Source organism: Sinohyriopsis cumingii, unplaced genomic scaffold (genome assembly GCF_028554795.1).
Source record: "Sinohyriopsis cumingii isolate HCF-2022 unplaced genomic scaffold, ASM2855479v2 utg000837l, whole genome shotgun sequence".
Classification (NCBI taxonomy): Eukaryota; Metazoa; Mollusca; class Bivalvia; order Unionida; family Unionidae; genus Sinohyriopsis; species Sinohyriopsis cumingii.
This window is the reverse complement of record NW_028315936.1, coordinates 940,668-966,034: the sequence shown is the minus strand read 5'-3', so window position 1 is coordinate 966,034 and position 25,367 is coordinate 940,668. Positions and strand designations below refer to the sequence as shown.

Below are 25,367 nucleotides of genomic sequence, written 5' to 3'. Positions count from 1 at the left end.
TAATACTCTGAACCAGCCCATGTGTGGTGTAATATTAACAGTATTTACTGATTAGCTGAAAATAATTACCGGAAAAAATTAACGTAAGCCTGCATATGGGTAAATTGTATGCCAGCAGTACGGCTTCAAACCAAACCATTTGTTTTTATTTATCACTGCTGCTTAAAAAGTTTTAATGGATTTAAATAGAATGATCTCTATATGACCCAATTTTCATAGTAGTCTCTTTGAGAAAATTTGTCTTAAAAATGAGGCACACATCACATCACTCATAATTTTGAACTTTTTCTTGAATAGGCATGTATTCTCCTGGTCCTACCATTTACTGTATAGTTATGTTACACAAATTTTAACATCATAGTCTATGGGAAGTTAATAAGAATTAACCTATTGAAAAAGAACCAAACTAAATATGACTAACTGTTAAAGAACAAAGAAATGTAAAACAATTGCTCTAAATAATGTAATGAATGGTTTGTTTTTGTGGGATCTAAAGGCATGGCAGCCAGGATATTTGGTTGAAGAAGAATGCAGAAAAACCGTGTGAAGAACCAATGATCCATAGGAAGCTACTGGCATGCTTTCATGCATATCCAAATTGGTTAAGCCAAGACTCAAACCCACACAAACTGAGGTGAGATATCCATGATCTGCAAAGGTGACCACTCAGCAAGCCAGAGCCCCATCATGATCTGCATATAACACTATATACAGGGTGCAAAAAAGCCAATTTGGTCATGAGCTAATTTAAAAACTCAACCTAAGCCAGTAAAATATAAAATTTAAGTCAATTTCTTGTGAAGTGTGGGGGATTAATAGACGCAGACAATCATCTAGTTTGATGATTCTAGCATGAACTGGGCTTGAAAAAATAAACTGAAAACACAAAATATACCCTCTGTCATGAAAGTATGACACAGGTTTGTTATGAGGATGAGTACTCAAGATGCATCCCCTCACCAAGTTGCAGAACTCCAGGTTAACAGTATAAATAGAGTGCACAAAAATCTGAGCAAAGCACAAATATTTAACAAAGAATATACAAGTAATATATATATATATATATATATAGCCCCCCACTCCAAAATGTAGCTCCCCAACTCCTGTAGGCAGGTGCTACAAAACCCACTCCAAAATGTAGCCCAACAACTCCTGGAGATAGGTGCTATAAAACCCACTCCAAAATGTAGCCTCCCCACTCCTGGAGGCAGGTGCTATAAAGCCCACTCCAAAATGTAGCTCCGCAACTCCTGGAGGCAGGTGCTATAAAAACCACTCCAAAATGTAGCCCAACAACTAATGGAGGCAGGTGTTATAATACACACTCCAAAATGTAGCCCCCCCAACTCCTGGAGGCAGGTGCTATAAAACCCACTCCAAAATGTAGCCCCCCCACCAACTCCTGGAGGCAGGTGCTATAAAACCCACTCCAAAATGTAGCCAACAACTCCTGGAGATAGGTGCTATAAAACCCACTCCAAAATGTAGCCTCCCCACTCCTGGAGGCAGGTGCTATAAGCCCACTCCAAAATGTAGTTCCCCAACTCCTGGAGACAGGTGCTATAAAACCCACTCCAAAATGTAGCCTCCCCACTCCTGGAGACAGGTGCTATAAAACCCACTCCAAAATGTAGCCTCCCCACTCCTGGAGACAGGTGCTATAAAACCCACTCCAAAATGTAGCCCCCCCAACTCATGGAGGCAGGTGCTATAAAACCCACTCCAAAATGTTGCATAATAATAATAATAATAATAATAATAATGACCTTATTTAAAGAGGGTAACACAATTAGCTAAAAACTAATCTACCTTGAGGCCCTCATACAAAGGAATTTATTTATTTAAGCTGCATCTCTGAAGCCACTGAATATATTGGGTTTGGAAGAAGGAAATAGAGTGGGCATTTCTAATCTCAGCTGGAATACTATTCCAGAGCAGAGTTCCAGAGTATTGGAAACTTTTTTTAAATAACTCCTTATTTGGTTTGGGAATTTTATACTGTTTGGTAGACATGGATCGCAGGTGGGGAGTATTACCAGGTAGCCTATACTGGAATAGTGATTGTAAATATTCAGGAGCACTATTCTGAGATATCCTGTACATTAATTTGGCTTTTCTCAAACAGATTCGGTCTTTAATAGGTAATATTTTTAACCTACCAGCTAAACTTTCCTTGCTTTCTTTCTGGATTGATATTAGACCAAATGCTCTTTTTTGAAGATGTGCCAGCTTTGCTATGTTTTTATCATTTGAATTACCCCATACTGTACTACAGTAGTCCAAATAGGGTTGTATGTAACTGTTATAAAATAGTTTCCTGTGCCTTTCAGGGAGAAAATGTCTTATCCTACTGAGAAGCCATAAACTTGAATTGACTTTTTTACTGGTATATGAGGGAGAAGGTATTTTATCAAGGACTCCATGACCCATACACTAGGCATATGACCTAGGATGAATAAATGTATAACCAGCTTGAAGCCTGCCTGCGCTATGTATCCAGGATTATGCTGATGTGTTTATGCACACAATTTTGAACCTACACATTATCACCCACCTTCCCTCTCTAATAATCTTGTATTCTCCTTGGATGGATAGGTCCACCACAGTTGATCCCTGCCGTGCACTGGTTGTGTTTCCCAGGGGACCACCATCACAGATCAAATCTAGCTTGTGCCAGATATTCTCAAATTCCTGCATTTAGATCAAAAGCAATCATAATTAGGGTGTACATGTATATACTGCATGTTGCATTGATTTTTCAAATTTTATCACATAATTTTAATTTTATTAACGATGACCAAAGGAATGTTCCCCATGTCACACTATTTTATATACAACTATTGGCTATCCCAAAATTAAAAGGGGATGGGGTGAGGGAGAAGGTATTTTATCAAGGACTCCATGACCCATATTAATTGGACATGTCAGGATAAATCACCTATAATTACCCTCAATTACCCCAACTGCCAACATTTTTACAACAAAAACCATCCAATACCTCTGCAATTCATAAATGGTCCTTACAAATAGGTGACAAAAGCTAATAATCAAGTCAGCCATTTTGACATGCTTGCAACATTTGTTTCACTTACTATTACTAAGACATAAATAGGCGCTTGAAGCACCTAGCTGCACAGTTTATTTAATGATATAAATTTTGACCCATTTATGTTACTGATTAAAAACACATTAAAAAGGACAAGAAATATTTGTAAATTTATTAAAAAGATGGGTTAAAATCAGCAAAATTCAACTTGCAGTGAACTTTTGTCCACAGTGTGGAACATTTGCTAAAATATGTTCAAAAATCATGCTAGAGGAGAAAACATAAATTTGTCTAACCTTCTTTCATGCACTGAGCATGAAAGAAGGTTAGACAAATTTATGTTTTCTCCTCTAGCATGATTTTTCCCAAACACTATCCCTACTGAACATAGTTCAAATAGTAATCAACAGATGCAACTGAGAGAAGTATTCAATTAAAAAAGGTAATGTCCACACCATGTGATTGATGGAGTACAAATAATTACAATCTCATCATATGTCACCCAAACTCTAAGATGTACTGCAGTATCATCAATTGTCACAGGGGACAAATTATCATAGTTTTCTTTGTTGCCCTGAACCACAAATTTAAATCCCTAACGAAAAATGAACAAATAGGATGATGACCCCTCCCCGTTTTCTTACAGTGTTTCATTCCTAGAGAATAACACAGCTACTAGTATTTGATAAATCATGGTCAAGACTGTAATCTGGTAATTAAATATTAGCTTTACATGTGTTTGTTTTATTTTTTATTCTAACCTTTTGAAACAAGAATTATAAATCATTTAATAATGTTTCAATGCACATGTTCGATAAGGCATGATAGCTGTAATTTTACACTCATGCCTTAGATTGATATGCGAGGTTAAGTAAGGATAGAGAGAAAATACAGAAAAAGTATAAGGTATTCAAACAATAATCATACTGAAAATGAAACAAAAAATAATACAAAATAACAGTATATGAAAATTAAATTTAATACTTATTCAATTCAAACCTTCATTTGAGTACAACTGTTGTTCAAACATTTAAATCTTCTGAAAGCACATTTTATTTTATCCATGCATTTTTAATCTAAAAGAACAACAATCCTGTAAATACTATAAGTATTTCTTGATACACTATGCATATACACTAATTACAGCAGAGTATTAAAGCTCACACTTCAAAGATGTTTGGACAAAACCACTATATCGACATTGTGTCAATCAAATCTTATGGTACTCACAAAAGCTTCTCGGGTAAATAATCCCCAAATTGCTAATTAAACAAGTCCAGCTTTCTAAAAACCACTGATAATTAGGTCTGATCTTTCACGCACCGTCACATGAGCTGCAATTATCAATTCAGCGTGAATTGGCTTGATTAGACATCTTTTTCTGTAATGGCGTCCATGACCTGTTTAGAATACTACTCGTGGAAGTGTGACTTTAATTCTTCTTTAATAACCGATTGGCCTAGGGTTGATGGCTGCGTTGGCTTCCCTTGATGTTGTGCACTCAAACATAAACATAGCGAAAGTGATTAATCTTGACAGGTGTTTTAGTTGTGCTCACAGAGATGGAAGAATTGTTTTAGTGTTCTTGGCTGCGTCGTCTTCGATTGATGTTATTCACTTGGTCATAAACTCCGTGTCAGTACTGAACATGCCAGGTCTTTGATTTGTGCTCATACATCTGATAGTATTGCTTTAAACATTAAAGTGACCAGCATTTGCGTTGGCATAGTTTTATTCTTTTGTATTCATTTTTTGTTATATTTGTAGAGGTTAAACCATGAAATTAAATACCTACTATTATGAAAACATTGAGAGGCAAACTACAAAATTAAGTACCCACCAAAATGACTTTTTTTTAATACAAAACCACAAAAATTAAGTACCCACCAACATGATTTTTTTAAATACAAAACCACGAAAATTAAGTACCCACCAAAATGACCTTTTTTTAATACAAAACCATGAAAATTAAGCCCAATGAAAATAAATGATACTTCAGTACTAAAACCAACAGACCACTAACCAGTACTACAGACCACTAACCAGTACTACTACTGTCAAAGCATAACATGATTTACTGGCACACTGCCAGGTTGTTAGATTTTCTGGTCTAATATCCATCACCTGTCTGACTGCCATTATAAAAATCATATACCGTATGTACTCGCTTATAAGTTGAGTCCAACTGCAAACTGCACAGACCCAGATCTGCACTAGCAGCTCTGAGTCTGTGCAGTTTGCTAGGAGTAATCATTAGAACAAACAGCAAAGACCCTGATCCACAGGCGCATTATAATGGCAGATTCAGATCATTGTTGTTTGCAATTTGACTTGACTTATAAGTGAGTATATACAGTATTTAATTGTGCAACTTAAACACTAAATTATCTTGATTTTATATGATGTGCGATGCTAATGAGTTAAGTGAGCTTATCTGAGATCTGGCAATTGTTCAATTGGTTACAGTAATATGAAAGATAACAGTTTATAATTCAGAGGTGACATTCCAGGTTTCAACATCAAAAAAATTCCTCACTGGTATGACTTTAATATTTATTACATCAAATCCTGTGACATATTTTTTTACTATAAGATCAGGTGAAACAAGCAATCAGAGCTTTGATTAAATCATTATGTGTGTTTCAAAAATGGAGCCAAGTCCAAATGGTAAAAAATGACTTCAGTATATTAAAGACACAAAAAATATTGAACCAGTCACTGTGCATGCTAAATTAAATTTGTCTGGGTCTAAACGTCATAAGGTACTTACAGTTTTTTCAAAAGTTTTAAAAGCTATATAAAAAAATAACAAACTAATGGAATGAAAATTTAAAAGATCATTTGCATCAAATTTTTTTGTGTAATTGTGTCAAAGAGCTAGCATAATATGGACAGACGAACAGGCAAGATGAGATACCCATGCTGCAATAACTGCAGCGAGAACAATAAAAAAAATGAGCAGCAAAGGCATAAACCACCCAATTTGCTGAGAGAGAGGGAGGGAGAAAAGTAAATCATATGGGAAGCTACCAAGTTTGCAACAGATTGTGATATTCACCTTAATGTTTAGAGGACTTAAAGTTCCACTGATATTTGCACTTGTTAGAGCTAGTGGTCCCCGACAAACTCTGGCCAGCTCACGTATAAAGGTATGGTCTGGAATGCGGATTCCAACCAAAGATGTGTCAGGATTGAGGTCTGGATTTAGGTCATCGCTTCTCTCTACCACCACAGTGACAGGTCCAGGAAGTAAATCACAAAGGAGTTTGTTAGGGACATGAATTTTACCCCACCTAAAAATGAAAATGCATAAAGTGAAGCCTGTCTATGAGGATATATTTATATTAAAAATACTTGTCTTTATGAGATACTTTAATGAAAATCTAAAAAAAAGCCCACTACATAAAAGACAACTGTCTAATGTGGACAGAATGCTTTTCTGTTTCTCAAACAACTTCCAACTTCACTGTAAATAATGGTACACATGAATTTCCTCATACGAGATGATAAAGCACAACTTCCATAACTTAAACATCATTCACTCAAGCAAATTCCATAATTCAAACATCATACAAATTATTTGTTCAATCCTGACATAAAGCCTTCCCTTTTCTCACTTTTTTCTCCAAATTTTCACTTATTTTGCTTGAATTTTTTTAATTAGCATTAGGAATATGAGGAATATTAAAGACCAATAGTCAGTTTAGAACCAATCAAACTTTTTTTCAGCTGGATATATATTTTCTAAATTTTTCATAGAAAATATTATTTTACTCTCTTTGATATACTGCTTATGTCCCTGGATGTATCTATTTATGCTTTGTGATGGCCTGTGCATATTAATAATGTATCATTAAGTCATAATTTGATTGGCTAATTGATTAGAAAGAAAATGTAAATGCCACACAATTCTATCAATAAACATACCACATACTACATATAAAAGATGCTATGATTAAAAGTGTCAACTTCGTTGCATCTGTCCTTCAAATCAAATCCAACTGCAAACTGCACAGACCCAGATCTGCCATCTACGTCTAGACAGTTTGTTAGAAATAATCAGTATAACCTTATGCTGAGTCTTAAAGACCAGTTCAAGCAATCCTTGTTGAAGTAGTAATACACATTTTGCAAGGCTTTAGGACACAAGAGTGACATAAAATTGAAACTAATAAACTAATGAGATCATTTACAACAGCATTTTTCAAATACTGAGGAAAGCAATGTTTAGATAAATGAATACCATGTGAACAGTTCTTATTGCATCTGTAATTCAAAGGTGTCCAATGTGAATATAAGGCATTTTGTATTAGGATGATAGAAGACTGAAGCAATTTGTTATCTGGATCGTGGGAATAGTAGCTGTGTTAACACAGTAGAAATGGAAGTCACCTTTCGTGAAAGTTTGCTAGCTATAGTTACATATCTTCATCTATTTGCCTCTAAATTGGAGACATCTCTGAAGAAAAATGCTCATCTTGGACAAAAAATATGAGTTACATCCCTTTTCATTGGTAGACTGGGGTCATTCAATATTTAAATTTTTGTCTGCAAAGGCAGGTAAAGTTTCAGTTCATGAGTCACAAAAAAAAGCCACATACAGCTTTTCTTGATTTCATATTCATCAAAGGCTTCAAACATAAGCCGACTATCTTTTGATCTCAGGAAGATGAGCTACTGGCTAATCTAGATATTGTTTCTTAAAGTGTGGACATGGGAGAAACCAAAGTGTACAATGGCATGCTCCTCTAACATTATAGTCATTAGTCTTTCAAAAGTTTCAACTTTCGGTCAGTTTATTGCAGGCATGATAATGATTTTTTTTTTTATTACATCAATGTAGAATCCAATATTTTATTATAAGTTTCACCTTTTGTTTGACTCCATCTTAGTATTTGTGGTTTTTACCATTAGAGCCATCATATCTGTAGCAATCACTTTCAAAATCTGAGTGTGATGCTGGACATCATTAAGAAATCATTTATCCATCATTCCATATCTACTTCTTAGCAAAACTGTGCAGAGCTTACAAATGATAAATGGTGATACAAACCATCTTTACAAGAATTGCAGAGACTCTGTATTTCTTTTTGATAAAAAAACAGGATTAAAAAAGTTACATCAATATGTTACCCGAGTCTTTGCAAATTTTTTCAGCAAGTCTATAGCAAGCCAGCCACATGCCAATGTTTTTCTTAACTTTGCAACCCAGACATATTATCAGATATATAGAGCATACAACTACATGTATTTCTCAAGAATCCTGAGCTTTGGGATATCTGGGATTACGAGAAATGTGGATAAATGTAGAACCATAGCAACCAGAACAATTGAAAAAGATCAAATTATAGATTTTGTACATGTGCATGAAAATAAAAATTGAGCCATTTTGACATTTATTGCTTGCTTGGCTTTTATTTGATTCATGTTGATAGCAAAAATGCTTTTCATTTATCCTTCACCACTTCTAGCATATTGAATCGCTCTTTTCAGCACTGTGTGTCTTTATTTTGTGGTGATACCACAAAGGTGCATATTAGCTGAAACACTGCTGGGTGTTCTTTTTTGTCAAAATGTATGCTGATATACTCTAAGGAGAAAAAAAAAATGGAAGAAAAATCTTGTAGCAGTGTTTTTTGGAACTGTGATATGAATGCAAGTAAATAAGTTGTTCATATCAACTTCAGCCCTTATGTTTGGCAGCAGCAATTGCCCAAACAATCGCTAAAGCCTAAAAGGCAAAATTTCAAAGACAATTAATTTCAATTAAAATAATATTTGTCAATGGATATATTTATGCTCAGTTCAGTTGTATGTTGAGATTCAGTGATAAGTCAGCAATGTCCAACGATGAAACCTGTTTTCATGGCTGAAAACATGACTAAAAAGATTCAGTTTCAAAAGGAAGAAAGCTGTAGAAATACATAATATGGCATTTAATCAACAAATTAAAGTACTGACTTAACAAGAAATGTGTTCATAAATCATATGTGCTCTCATCAAGAAATATGCAATGACATGGTAATGTTTTAAGTCAGACTTAGTCATAATTCCATAATAACTAAGCAGAAAATGTAAAAGACAAAATGTTGACATAGCTGCTATTACCAGTAAATATAAAGCCTGATATAAAAATTGGTTTCAATCCAGGAACTCCTTCAAATGTTATCATGTGCAAATTGCAGGGTGTAGTTCTGAATCAAAGGGGGTACACATCTTCCAAATGAAGGTAAAAATTACACTAAAGCCTTCATGCTAAATTTTATTTCAATGATTCAGTCCTTCAAAAGTAAGTTGCAACAAAAGTGAAAGGCCAAGTTCTAAATAAAATAGAAGTGCTAACATAAACTCAGTGTCATTTGCCAGAAAACTGAATATCAGACATCTAATCACATCTATATGTACATGTATCTGTTCTGTAGTACTGGCTACCCAGTATTCAGTAGCTGTATAGAGTCCAAAGCTGTAGCTGTATAGAGTCCTAAGCTGTAGCTGTATAGAGTCCAAAGCTTTAGCTGTATAGAGTCCTAAGGTGTAATGAAGTTAAAGGAAGCTTTAATGGCGCTAGACAAAATAATTTGACTGTTATTAATATTTCTAATTTCAATGTCAGACATTTCTTCAAAGTTTTCTTATCAAAACAATTTAATGTATGTATGGAAACAATGAGGCACAGTCGTCAAATAGTCCAACAGAGAAGTAAACCAAAAATTCAACCACAATGGCTCACTTATATGTATTTTATTTAAAATAAAAACGACTTTAAAAATCACAAAACTGATCAGAACATATAACCTTCAAAATATGTTACTTTTTTCACTTTTCAGGATTATGCAATTACTTACATGAAAATTTCAGAATACCAACATGTATCACTGTGTAATATTACTAACCAGAATGTCACACCTTCATAATCACTGTGTAATATTACTAACCAGAATGTCATACCTTCATAATCACTGTGTGATATTACTGACCAGAATGTCACACCTTCATAATCACTGTGTAATATTACTAACCAGAATGTCACACCTTCATAATCACTGTGTAATTTTACTAACCAGAATGTCACACCTTCATAATCACTGTGTAATATTCCTGACCAGAATGTCACAGATTCAGAATCACTGTGTAATTTTACTAACCAGAATGTCACACCTTCATAATCACTGTGTAATATTACTAACCAGAATGTCACACCTTCACAATCACTGTGTAATTTTACTAACCAGAATGTCACACCTTCATAATCACTGTGTAATATTCCTGACCAGAATGTCACAGATTCAGAATCACTGTGTAATTTTACTAACCAGAATGTCACACCTTCATAATCACTGTGTAATATTACTGACCAGAATGTCACAGATTCAGAATCACTGTGTAATATTACTAATCAGAATGTCACACATTGATATATCACTGTGTAATATTACTAACCAGAATGTCAAACCTTCAGAATACCAACATATATCACTGTGTAATATTATTAACCAGAATGTCACACCTTCAGAATACCAACATATATCACTGTGTAATATTACTAACCAGAATGTCACACCTTCAGAATAATAACATATTTCACTGTGTAATATTACTAACCAGAATGTCACACCTTCAGAATACCAACATATTTCACTGTGTAATATTACTAACCAGAATGTCACACCTTCAGAATCATTGTGAAATATAACTAACCAGAATGTCACACCTTCAGAAAACTAATATCACTGTGTAATATTACTAACCAGAATGTCACACCTTCAGCATCAGTGTAATATTACTGACCAGAATGTCACACCTTTATAATCACCGTGTAATATTACTGACCAGAATGTCACACCTTAGAATCACTGTGTAATATTACTGACCAGAATGTCACACCTTCATAATCACTGTGTAATATTACTAGCCAGAATGTCACACCTTCATAATCACTGTGTAATATTACTAGCCAGAATGTCACACCTTCATAATCACTGTGTAATATTACTGACCAGAATGTCACACCTTCATAATCACTGTGTAATATTACTGACCAGAATGTCACACCTTCATAATCACTGTGTAATATTACTGACCAGAATGTCACACCAACATAATCACTGTGTAATATTACCAGCCAGAATGTCACACCTTCATAATCACTGTGTAATATTACTAGCCAAAATGTCACACCTTCATAATCACTGTGTAATATTACTAGCCAGAATGTCACACCTTCATAATCACTGTGTAATATTACTGACCAGAATGTCCCACCTTCATAATTACTGTGTAATATTACTAACCAGAATGTCACACCTTCAGAATCACTGTGTAATATTACTAATCAGAATGTCACACCTTCAGAATCACTCTGTAATATTACTGACCAGAATGTCACACCTTCAGAATATGTTCTAGAATATAAAGCACTAATTACACTTGTTTTTTTTCCAAGTACTAAATTATGGTCTGTAAAAGACAGCATAAATGTCACAATTAACTCTAAAGTATTTATTTAAAAGGACATTTTTATTATTTTCTTTCATTTACAGATAGAATCTTCATAAAGCAGAACACTCTTGAACTTTCTTGGCCTTCTTGACCAGATGTGCTGTCATAGTAACAGCTGAGGTCATTCATGTCAATTATTTAAGTTGTAAATTAGTAATCCAACTACTCAGTGTGACTATGGCAGACATATTTCAGGGTAGGGTTGAGGACTACTACTGTTTCTATCTTGTCCTCTGAATCAAGGAAAGAACTCTTTTCCCTTGATGCCAAAGCTGCAACTCCAATTTTTGTGATCTTTTGAAAATGCTCAACAGCACGTTCTGGCGTTTTTTGTTTTTAGGATACAAATTCTATACAAGATCGAACAAATCAGTCCAATTTTGTAATCCTTCTAATTATATTTATTTAAAAACATTTTCCATTTTTCTTTTTCCACTTCATCAGATTGACCAAAAATGTCACCCGACTAAATGAATGCTCAGCCAACACCGAGAAGAATGATTCATTGGATGATCCATCTTGATTAGACATTTTACTTTGCTTTAGTTAGTTATTATTAAATACAGTTCTTATATAATCAAGATCAAGCTGTTTAAAGTGCAGATTACATAATAAATATGCATTCTGCATTTTTTGTGTGCAAAAATCAACAAAATGGGGCTAAATTGTGACCAAATATGGGCTAGGGTGTAGTGAATTAGTTGGGTTATGGCAAACTAAAGATTTTGTACTTTTAGCCCAAAGCACACAAGATTATCTCATTTCCTATTACTAAGAATACTGTTATGTGTATTTAATTTAATTGTTTGTCTGCTAGTTTTAATTTTTTTATTTCATTACATGTTATTATAATGTAACATTATTTGCTGGACTTGACAGTGTCTAAAATTGAGTTCAATTTTGCTTGACCTGGTTGACTATTTTATTTCATTTATGTAAACAACTAATAATAGCTTCATTATTCTCTATGCGTATGAGCTTATTAGCAGGATTACTATTCAGGTAAAGAAGAAGGCATAAATATGTTGATCTGGGTCAGGGTTTGGGAGATTCCTAAGTGAATTTTGAAGGCTACTGTGTTGTAAATAAACAAGGCTTATTTTCATTAGGCTATCGTTGTTTTTAGAAAATGCTAATTGTGACCTGAGGTCAAGCAGAGAACTATATTATCTTGTAATTGTAAGGATTTTACCAGTCATGCTTCAATATCTAGCACTCTAGGTTATATTATGTTGTGACCAGTTTGGGCTGAATGTTATTTTCTCCAAATTATTGAATTCAAGTGATTATTTTCTCTGGAAATACAAAATCGCTCTGATAAAATTCTTTGATAAAGACATTCATTGGAATTTATACTGAATACAAACCTGGAATAATATTTCTGTGATTCAACAAGAGACTGTTGATACATCAGCACTTTGCAGGCTATAAGAGAAACATCATCACATTCAATATGGGATCTCTTTGGGACTTGAACTGAGTTTAATGAGGACTTTTTATTACTACGACTAGTGTCTTTAATTCTTGAATATTTTTGGATTTAATTTGCAATGCCCTAAGTTCTTTTTATCTCATTATTCACTTTGTATTCTAGGGAAATAAATTATTTGTTAAATTTTACAAAGCTTGCTGTATTGACTCTTTACTGTTACTTATTTTAAGAACACAGACTCATAACAATACCTTAAATATTATTTAATAATTTTTCTTTGTCCCTTTCAAATCTTGTGTGTCCCCCAGATTTAGAAGACATGGTGGACATGGTATCCTTGGTGCAACACTCTGGATCATATTGTTTTGCCTGTAAGAAACATAGTCATTTACTTATAGAGATCCTCTATATCGGCAACACTGATAGCAATGGGTTTTGACAGATCCCTGCTCTTGATGTCGTATATCCTTCTGGCTGCATCACTGTTCTGAGCTAATCCTGCTACACCATAAATAGTGTCTGTAGGCACAGCTATTATGTGTCCCCTCATCAGACTCTCACAGGCTTTATCAATTGTGGACTGAAAGTCTGGAAAAGATTATAAAACAGACCTAAAATTATCTTCTGGGTATACAAAAATTAAAAAAAGCAAATAGCTCAGCTATGAAATATATTGTGTATTTTAACATATTAAAGCGGAGAAAACACAGGGTGTAATGAGGTTGACATTTTGAGAAAACATTAATCTTGATCGCCAGTGCCCTCTAGCGGCATCCCCTGTTGCTACCATATATTATGGTGCGCATGGTTGATGTACCAATTATACTGTGCCCTATCGGTGTATATACTATATTTCCAACAGCAGAGGTTGCTTTTAAATCATGACAGTTGTCATGTATGCAATCCGTGCTGTATGTGCGTATATATCTGTACTTATCCGTTGTGTATGTGGTCTGTTTACACTTACACTTGTGTATTCTATTTGTCATATAAGGGTAATCTCTGAAGCATGAATCGTATTATAACTGTGGTTTTGTTGGTTACTTAATAGCCCGAGTTTCCTCTGACCCTTGCCGTCCCATTTTTGATATTTTGACATTTATGTTGGGGTGTAGGGTCAGAGTCCATTCATCTGGTGTCGACATATGGTAGTCACTTACTAGTTGGCCCAACAAACTTGAACAACCTTTCATCGAGATATACTTGCATGAAATCGATAGGAATATGATCTATTTTCTCAGAAATTGCAATCATAGCATTCGTTATGTCTTTAATCCGCTGAAGGATGAGACAGTAAATCGTTGCAAAAATTTTACCTGGATTTGGCCATTTGTATTCCTAGTCAAATGACAACACAACTCTCGCAACCTACATGTCGATGACATCAGAGGTCATACAGTCACGTGATATCAAGAATAAACCATTTCTAGATTGCTGTAGGAAAACAAATCGAATATATAAATGAAAGTCACGTAATTTCATGTAAAAATTAAAAGAAAAAAACAGAAAAAACAATGACCGAAAATCTGTAAATGTTGAAGCAGTTTGAAGAAAACCAGATTCACTGCGCAGAGAGCATGTCAATGTGGTAGTCACTGATACAAACAAAAACATCGCTGACACGAGCTCGGTACTTCTTTAAAACACGTTTCTCAGCCCTGCTGCGATACCGACAAGTTTCTGGTTGTTGTTCTCAGAATAAATATATTGAGAATTAAGTGTGCATTATAATTACTTACAAACATTAAAGGCAAAATAGTGCAGAGTGTCTGTAATTTTGTGAATGTTACAGATCATGTAACTAGTGAAATGTGTCGACTTATAAGCTGAAATAATTCAAAATAACCTAGAGTTTGAGAAGATTAAATTGGGCAATTGATAAATAAACGAGAGAAAATGATTTTTTGTGGGGGCCAGCTTTAATTGAAACTTGTAGGTCACGAAATGTTACGGAAGCCTCACGTGACCACAAAAACGTATACGTCATCTTCGTCCAGTGGGCGGGTTATGAGTCACGTGGTAGTAATTTAAATATCTACTATAAACAAAAATGGCGGACACACGTGAGAGTCAAAAACGAAAAGGTTGCCCGTGCTTGTCGCTTTCCGAGAAGAAACGTCGAAAAACTGTCTGAGAAACCGAACGGGACTTATCAAGGACTTGTCTTGGGGACCAGTTTGTTCAATGGAGAGCATTGATGTAAGAGTTCGGACTGGCATCAGACACTGAAATGGCGAAGTTGTTGTTGGACAGGTAAGCCAATGTGTGTTACATGGTGATACACATTAGTTTCCCTAGAATCAAGTGACTGTGTTGTCTGTGTATAAGTGTTCTCCATTTTTCAATATCTTGTTCCTACTGTATGTTTGAAAGCACAGTTTTATTAATACAATGTTTGCACAAGGACTTGCTTTGTAATATGCCCAAAATAGATGTGATCGGCTGATCAGTATTTCACTCGGTGACTGCATTGTGTGTCTTGTATGTTGGGGTGGAATATATTATTTATTTTTTTATAACAGCGTGCTCATAAAGGTCATTTTGTACACCTGTCAATTATCTTCGTCAGACAGGTGTTTTCGAATTCGGCGAGGGAACTTAGATACATTTACAAGCGTTATCATTATTTATATCATATCTACCCCCCCCTCACACACACACCCCTTAGGTTAATGTGACATGCACATTAATTGCATAAAAGATTAATAACCTTATCATGTAAACGCGATGGAACAAATAATAAGATTTTATTGTACATCTTTCAACTACTAGTAAATCTGTTATAAAGCACTGTATTGACTACAATTACAAAAGGATCTCTAGTCATGATAGGAAAGGATGTTGTAGTGCTACCAGAATATATGGCTGGCAGATTGTTATCAGTTAAAGTTTTGAGCTGCAGTCAAGTTAGTTTTAGTGATGTGAACTTTTTTTTTATAGATTTATTATTATGTATTCTTGCTTAAATGAAGTATTTCAGTTCTAAGTGTTTAACACAGTACACAAAGAAACAGATTTAAAACATAACTTATAATACAAATGAATATTTAATTCATATTTTAAGTTACAAAGAATATAGCAAAAGATGAACCCAAGTATACAGAACTGATGGCCAGTACATTTTCATGCTTCACATCAACATCTGGCCAAGTGCTTTTGCAACATACTGAGAGAATGAAGACACCTTCAGTATCTATAGTATTTGCTACTGAATCAGGAAGGTAAAAATGACAAATTTCTTGCAGATTTTTTTGTGTGTAGGTGGGGTTGTCTTACAATTGTCATTCTGCTGAAAACAATGATGTAACAAATGCAATGCAGATAAAGGACATTATTATAACTGCCAGCAGGTTGAGTTCCCACTTCATGCTTTTCTTAGTTTGAGTTTGAAAAAAAAACTTGAATTTCGCTTTCTCAGAAGTGGGGTTGGGTATTTCAACTGTGCCACTTCATGCATAGAAAAAAGCATAATTTGAACTGTCATTGTTTTGGTTATGCAAAAAAGTTCCAGTATACTGTGCTGGCTAACCCAATAATCACAGCTGTTTTTTTTCCCCACTCAATACTTAGAGGACCAGTGATTGTATATTGAAATTGTGTCTACATGCCTCATATGCTTTTTTTATGCCGTTTCCCATTTGTACATTATCTATGTCCCACATGCAGTTCTTGCTAACACCTTCTTCTTATCTATCCACTTAGCTCATGATGAATGCACATAAGACATATTTAATTTAAAAACAAAATAGTGAGATAACGGTTGAAGTTTGATTTTGGAAACCACTGGCAGTTCATTAGAACTTTATTCATTAGGACTGGTGATATAACTATTTACAATAGTGTAAGTTCATTTTTAATTTAAATTTTTATTCTTGGGAATTAAATGACTTGTTGGTTTTCACTCTTTACTGTTATAGAACTTTTGGAATTGAAAAGCTGTTACTGTTTTGATGATTGCTCTTCATGCATTTTTAACTTTATTTTATCTACCTACTTTTCAAGGTTGCCAAACAAAGGGATAATATGGCTTTATTACAATGGTCCCAAGACATGAACCAGTTTTGGTTTTCATGCAAGACTGCTAGCAGCTGTGGACAATTTTTTGTGAGTTTTCAGTCCTTTTATTTGAAACATATATGTAAACATTTGCTATTGTATACTTTTGTATGAAATAAAAATTATCAAAATTACAGTGCATAATCCTTATCTTCTGATTTCTTTTAATGTATTTTTTATCCATATATATTCATCACCAAATCTTCTAGGTATGTAGTTTATTAAAAGTAATTTATTTGAAATGTCAGAGTAATGTGGAATATTGAAGGAACAATGATCTGAGGAAAATTTGAATCCTGCTACGCTAACTATTAGCCAGTTCTACAATGTAGCTTTTGCTTTATGATATAAATCACGTTGTCTTATCAATATGGGGTCACCATGACAAAAGAGACCAGCTTTAGGTGCTAAGATAATGATTGTGGCATTCTTTCAGAGTATCTTGAGGAGTGTCCTAAATCACATCACCAATACACATGAGTAGATCCTCTCACATGGCCAAGGCATTCATAAATGTCTTCATGAACCTTACCTGGAGAATGAAGAGCTGACAAAGCCTTGGCTTGATGAAGATGATCCCAAGAAGGAAGCCAAAGTGCTGAAAACCTTGGCACAGGTGCTCTTGGACCAAAGGTTCCAAAACAGTGGAGTATTACTTAAATTTCATGTATTCCATTTCAGGACTGCAACAATTGCATGGTATTTAAAAGAAAAATGTGAAGACCACTTTAAATATTTTTTATTCTCAACTAAATAATAATTTACTGTATATATTTACCATTTGAAGATCTGAATAAGTTAGAATTCATAAGCTGTGTGCACATGATACATGTATAGTGACTCTCCTTCTCAAGTCTTTGGTAATTTCAGGTATAATACATGCACATCAGGTATAAACAATTCCATGACACTCAAAGATTTTATTATGCAAAAATTACCAACAGTAATGATTATTTAATAACTGTATTAATCTGTTAGCAGATTACAAATAACACATGTTACAGGATATGTGTTTTTGATAATTGCAGAAGCACTGCTGAGCTTGAAGTTTTTCATTAGTAGATCATGATGTACAGTGCCAAGAGATTTTCGTACATCCCTCCTGTGTACAGGATTAGGAATGAGCTAGCTGCTTTGGATCACAATATCCATAGTGGCTGAGGTAGTGTAAGCTTGTTTCACTACAGGACATTATAAATAATTTTATATATTGATTGTGCATTATGATCCCTGCCTGGAGATCAGACGAATGGAGTATTATTCATATGTACAAGTCATGAAAACTTTGTATTAGATACAAGTCATTTTGCAACAATTGGCACACATTTATATTTGTGGTAAGGAATCTTAATATTTTCATGCATACAGATCTTGTAATTAGTATTGTTATCATTCTAGTGGATATTTATTTTGATTTGAGCAATGCAAGTCTAATAATTAGATCCAGTGATATGTACAGCACTTTCCCAGGGGACTGACACACTTTATTAAGGATATATGGGGTTTCTGGAATATCCTCAGGACGTTTGGGGTAGATGCTATCATCATGATGATTGCTAGCTAATACCTGTTCATGAAAACATGTTGCTTTCTGAAGGAATGGGCAAAAATGCATCCTGTCTCACATAGTATTTTGTGGATAGAACAAAAACCCCCCTCAACAACTCCTTCTTGGGAAATGATCATGAGGCTCTAATACTGGGTAAAAAGTTAATATGGGTTAGCATGGGGGATGCTTGTCACACATGTTAAGAAAATAAAATTTTCTTTAAAACAGGCATCAATGTTACAACAAAAAAAGCAGCAGATGGTCCGTCTACCCTTGCAAGGAAAAGAAAACATCCCCACATCAGGGAGCTTATAAAGAAAGCCCTCATTTGTCAACTTGAGGGAAAGCAGGGTATGCAGAGGAGAAGAGAACTAAAGGATGATCCCAGGAGAATTTGTAGAAACCTGGCACCTCAAGAACCACCATCAACTCTAGTTTTGGTGTGGTGAAGGAGATCTCTCAATTTTAGTTATGTAAAATATGAAACAGTGTCTAATATATGGACGTGTCATCTAAGGCAGGTTACACTTTATATAATATCCTGAAATATCAGTAGTTGAGAATAAAATAATGTATAATATTGTATCTGCAGTTGCTGAAAACTTTTTATATTGATTATTTATGATCTTTGTGCCCACACTGTTTATAGGCAGAAATAGACTGGTGTTAAAAAAAAATCTGAAAGCATTATTGTTTGATGCAATATTATGTGCATTTATAAGAAAACAATGAATAAAATCAATTGTATTCATATATATACAAACTCATACATGTAAGAAAGTGTTTAAATTCATGCAAGCCTAGAGGGGATGAAGCCAGTGTATTGTCCATCTGGATAATTGTCATGTATCTGCCAGAAACAGCAAGAGGGAATTACATGTCTCTGTCCAGACCCCAGCCTTCCATGATGACGTAGTATGAACTGCCTATAGGTAGCATGACTGTTGGCACTCATCAAGTCAACTTTATTGTTGAGGACAAAAACATTTCGTCTGTACATCCTGGACAAGGCAAGTACAGCCTCATCAAGGTATAGATCGTGAAAAATCTGAAAAATTATTCCGATTGTAATATGCTATTTCTAAAATGTAAAAAAATATATTTTAAGAACTAATAGGAATATGCGCTTATTCAAATGTTTTTCATCTTCGATCAGCAAATTCCACTGTGAAATACATGTGGATCAAAACTGCACATGGTTTTTATTTTGACATGAACACTGAGAGTTCCATCACAACTAGAACTGATAGTTTATGTTAAGATGGACAGCTCAAAGTTTTTGGGGAGCATTTCTAGAAGTCAGAGACTCCTGCATTGGGATCAAATAGGAATGGCTGTTTGCAGCTTAGATTTGTTTAGTATAGTGAGGTACCCACATTGAAATCAGGTAATGAAAAGAATCTACTGAGTATCAATTGTAAACTAAAACAAAGTCCTTATCATTTGCATATGTATGCATGTCTGTTTTTGGATGGCTTACAATTTTAAAATTCTTTCACAGTGGTTGCAAAGAAATAACATTTACAACAATCATGTATGTACATCAATTATCAATCTTTGAGAGTCCACCTTGGAAATGGAATTCATTGTAAATGTTGTATTGTAAGAGTAACTATCAAAGTTTTAATTCTCTTTGTAAATTGATGCAGTATTTTGATTTTATTGGTACAAAGTGCAAGTTGTACATAGGCATGTGCTACACATATCCTGTATACAGAAGGAGGTTTTCTGTAATGTAGCCAACATACCTGTCAAGTTATTCATACCTTTTGTGATATACATTTTGTACATAAAAATTTTAAGCTTTGGCAATAACACGCTCAAGGAACATGTAAAAGTTATGAAAGAATTAAAGAAATTTCAAAATTGCCATTGAATCGAGTAAATTTGTTATACAAAAATCATTTGCAGTAATCACCAGTTCAAAGGTGGAAACATTGAATGCCAAGCAGACTGGGCAATTAAAATTCTTACCCAAAAATGTTAGATCGGATATGAAAAAAAAAAGTTTCTTGCAAGCCTTAATGTCAGTCTAAATTCTGGATAAATAAAACAATTTAGGATTATTAAGTCCTTATCATGATACTGCATATATAGTATTATCTTAACATATTTTGGGCTTTAGAAATACACATTAAGGCATGCATCATATTTAAAACAGAAGAATAAAAGTGTAGTATTTATTTCACAAAACATAAATGGCTATATGAATTCTGTACATGTCTAATTTTAAAAAAAAACTGCAATCTAGTCAGGTCTAATTGCTGAACTCCAAAGTAAGATTGCATAGACTTTTTGTTACCAATTGAACCTTGTGGTACTCCATATCTAATTGTTCCAGGTTCTGACAGAACATTATTTATATAAACATGTTGTGTTCTCTCACTTAAGTTTGAAGTAAACTATCTAATTTGTGCTTTCGTCACATTGGTTGATTTTCAGTTTCTTAAAATAATTTCATGTACACCAACCCATAAACTTTCCTGAAATCTACAAATAGAGATCCTATTATTCAACTTTGATCAAGTGACTGAAGCCATTTATCAGTTAGAGAGATCAAGTCAGTCTCACGTGAATGTTTCTGTCTAAAGCCTGATTGAATAGGGTGTAACAGCAACTGTTTCGTTAAATATGACATGAACGAGTCATGGACATGCTTTTCAATCAATTTTGACAAGTTTTGGTTGTATTGAAATTGGCTGGTAGTTATCAGCATCATTCTTAGAACCAGACTTGTGCATAGGCATTACTTTTGCAGTTTTCCATATTTTGGGGACAGATGAGGTTGCAATATTTAAATTGATTATGAATGTTATGCTATCTGAAATAGCTGAGGCAGAAGTTTTAATGAGTGGTGGACCAATCTGATAAGTCCTGTAGCTTTCTTGATATCAAGTTTACTGAGACATTTTTTTAGCAGTTTTTTTTGTACCTGTGGGATAGAGAAACATACCTCCTTAGGGATTTTTCAGTTCATTATAGTTGTTTTCTATCACTGGTTCTTTTAACTTAGTGGTAACGTTAGTGAAAAAAAAATCACTCAAAACATTTGCAATGTCAGTGTCATCAGTGACTTTTGCGTCATTTACCAGAAGTGAGTGAATTTTATTTGTCTTATCTTTGTGTGTTATCCCAATGATTTCACTGAAGACTTTCCAAATGGAGTCTGTGTCGCTCTTTGTGTTTTCAAGCAGTGATTGATAAAAAGTTTTTTTATAGCCTTTTCAATCATACTTGCTATGTTATTTCCCCATACTTGATATTGTGCATGGTTTCCCATAGCCTTCAATTGGTCTCGTGTCTTCATAGTATCTAGAATTTCAGTAGTAAATCAGTTAGGTTGGATTTCATACTTTACTCAATGTACTTTAGTGGTGCATGCTTAGAGACTACATTCATAAATCAGTCCACACTTTTAGAGCTTCACATGTGTCATCAAAATCTTGGATAATATTCCATGGAACTTTATATAGGTCATCTTGAAATTGTTATTTACTTCCAATTTTGGAAAGATCTGTAAGTGATAGTTTTGTGTGTATTTTTCCTATTTCTGTTGCATTTAACCTTTGTTGTCAAAAAAGTAGGATAGTGGTCACTAAGACCAACATCTGGTACATTAACATAAGCCACATTATTTGGTAGGTTGGTATAAATGTGGTCAATAAGAGTGCTTGATATTTCTGTTACACTTGCGGGCTCATTTACTAGCTGGACTAGGCCTAATGACTCAATAAATTCCATCCAGTTACTCCTTATTTGAGTATTGAGAAGGTCCTTATTTATACTGCTGAGTATATATGTTTCTTTCTCCTGTGCATGAACATTTTCTATTTGTTTCAAAGAGTTATCATTCCAAATTGCTTTGGAGGAAGGTGACCTATAAATGACACCAACTAGGAATGATTCTGCATTATTTTGAGAAATTTCCACCCAAATACTCTCAATTTCATGTGACCCCAAGTCAGGTTGCCCTTCTGCATTTACATCTTGTAATGTATACAAGATACCCCCTGCTGTCTCGCTGTCCCTGCATAATGGTTTATTGTAGCCTTGACAGTGAAATAGATTATCATTGTGGCTAGCATTTAATTTGGTTTCAGTGAGTCCTAAAACATGCATATTATTTTCCTTGGAAGACAACTTTAACTTAATCTGTTCTATTTTTTCCACTATACCTTGTACATTTAAGTGACCCATGTTAAAACCTTTTGTATTTAGTTTCATATCAATCATATGTATTTCATCATGCAATGGGGTACTCTATGAGACTGTCTCCATAATACTTTTACCATTTTGGTATTATATAAGGTGGCCATATAAATGAGGTGGCCTCTGTATTTTCTATGGTATCTGTGCATAGTCTTCCTTTATCAAATCATATTGGGGTAGGGTGTTGAGTAGCAAGAAAAAGTAAAGCAGTTTAAACATACATTGTTTGGTAAAATAACTAATCCTTTAATACAAGTATGTATTTTCTAAGTTGTGCAAAACACTACTGACATAGATATTAGAGTCTTTGTCAAGTTACTTAGTACCAAACATTTTTCAATATCTATCAATACTTGTTTTGCAAGATATAAATAAACAATTACCCTCATTCTTGTCTGCCTTGTCTGAACTATGTGTAGAGCTTGGTCAGCTCAGTTTTTAGGCTGCACAGCATGTCTTCCTCCTCTCCCCCATCTGGTTTTTCAACTTCTTGCTCCATGCCTCATCCTTCCTCTCCCTCTTCCTCTTAAAGATCGCTCTAGAATTGAGCTTGAAAGTGAGCTGATTTAAGTCTATCTAATGAATTTTAATATGTAAATGCATTTCATAATTTGACAACTAATATATTCATGATTACTTATCAAACTTATAGGAATATAGTGCTAACTTTGGATCAGAAATTAATACATGAGAGGTTGTGATTTGATGGAAGTTTTTTTGGGCTGGATCAGGTCAAGTGTTGGATGGGGTGGGGATCCAAATTTAAAAAGGGCCCCTACTTTCCTCGAATGGGCACCAAAGCAAAGTCTATGTGTCTATTTACTCAGTGTGCACAATACCCAATAAACATGTGCAAGAATAAAGCTGTGGTCAAACTTCAGCTGACAAGTGACTGTACGTTTGTGTGTGTGTACTTTTTATGATCTGGCCCCGAGTTTTGAACCTGGATTCCATATTCTAGTCGCAGATTCAAAAAAAAAAAGCTTATTTAAAACCTTGTGTATGTAAAGTATTAACTTGGAGAAGCACACAAATTCTTTTCCGCTTTGTTTGAAACGTCAGAAAGATGGGTGTTAGGGGTCCACTGGTGACAATCTGGTTAGAATTTATAAATTAATTAATCAAATTACTCAATTCTGAGCATTTTTAAATATCCCCGATGCTTTTCATATATAAAATTGAGTGGTGGGGACGTGAGGGAGTACGAATTCTACTGGGCAAGAAATAGAGTGAGTACCTGTGGGTTTTTGCAATACTGTACAGAGCACGTCGATTTAAATTATTCTCGTACCACAAAAACTTTGAAATATAACTATAAAAGTAGTTCTACATACATTTCATTGTTTCCTCTCAAAATTAAAATTAGAAAGGAAAAGGATAAGAAGAAAAGAACGAGATCAGAGGAAGATCGTACTCACCGTTGTTGACATTTTGAGCGGTCTTGTAGCGTGGTTGTGTTTTACGTCATCATCTTCAGTGTTTACAATGTGCCCTATAATTATGCAAATTTCGGTCACCGGAATTATGTGTGTTATTCATTCGGTATCTGCCGATCACTGCCGAGCGGGATTTCAACATGGAGACGATAGATTCGTTACTCTACGTACGAAGATTTCAGAGAGCTCGTATTTCATAACGAGAACCCCTACGTACTTGATATTACCCCAGAAATGCCTTTTAAATAATATTTAATCAGTTGATATACATAAATGTCCCAACATTTTTGCAAGAAAATTCACCCTCAGCTGCACTATTGTGCCTTTATGTGACATATCAAATATGTCCAAATTCTCTGTACAACAACTTTGGATTTGTTTATTGTTGGTAGCACGTGACTATATGACCTCTGATGTCACTGACATGTAGGTTGCGAGATTTGTAAAGTCATGTATCTCGGAATGCGAATGGCCAGATCCAGGTCAAACTTCTGCAACGACGTACTTTCGCCTCGTCTGTCAGCGAATTAAAGATATGAATGCAATGCTGGCGATTTTTGAGAAAATAAATCATATTCCTATAGATTTCATGCAGACATATCTCGATGAAAGATCGTTAAAATTTGCTGGACCGACTAGTAAGCACAGGTGCTCGACGCGAGTTTGATGTTAAGAAAAAAAAACCAATCATCTAAAGGAGAAAAAAACATACAAAGTGACAAAAATACCTTAGATTACCACCATGACCCGTTCTGACATAGGACCCTCTCTATCATAATATATCAATATCTCTTATCTATTATGATAGAATCTAAGCTACTTTTGTCACTATGTATGATTTTCTTTTCCTTCAGATTATTGTTTTTCTTCTCAACATCAAGCTCGCGTCGAGCACCTGTAGCTAGTCTATGTTCACATCTTCTATACCACAATTATTATCCACTAGCATGGTTGCGTGCGTCATATTTGCTTAACTTGTGTTCGCAAAGAAAGTCTTATGGCAGATTTAAAAAAAAGGCTGACAGATCAGTAACAAAAACACAATACCGTTATTATCATATGACTATCTACCTAGAGACTGTGTGTACTACGTGTGTATCCCCTCGGATATTCTGCCAGATCGTACTACATTGACATAAT

At 34.5% G+C, this 25,367-nt stretch overlaps 1 protein-coding gene across 5 annotated transcripts in view; it reads right to left on the bottom strand.

Moving 5' to 3' along the window:
- Positions 1 to 25,367, bottom strand: part of LOC149773178 (threonylcarbamoyl-AMP synthase-like) — a 56,689-nt gene that overhangs the window by 5,983 nt on the left and 25,339 nt on the right. For 2 of the 5 annotated variants that reach the window (XM_089946672.1, XM_089946675.1), the window contains exons 2-4: positions 13,370 to 13,565; positions 6,105 to 6,339; positions 2,555 to 2,691 (exon numbers count right to left, since the gene is read on the bottom strand). In XM_089946672.1, the coding sequence (XP_089802798.1) occupies positions 2,555 to 2,691; positions 6,105 to 6,339; positions 13,370 to 13,565 (568 nt within the window). Of the gene's footprint in view, positions 1 to 2,554; positions 2,692 to 6,104; positions 6,340 to 13,369; positions 13,566 to 13,944; positions 14,187 to 19,352; positions 19,575 to 23,174; positions 23,330 to 24,209; positions 24,582 to 25,367 lie in introns of those variants that run through there. The other 3 variants (XM_089946676.1, XM_089946673.1, XM_089946674.1) reach the window with 3 other exon arrangements.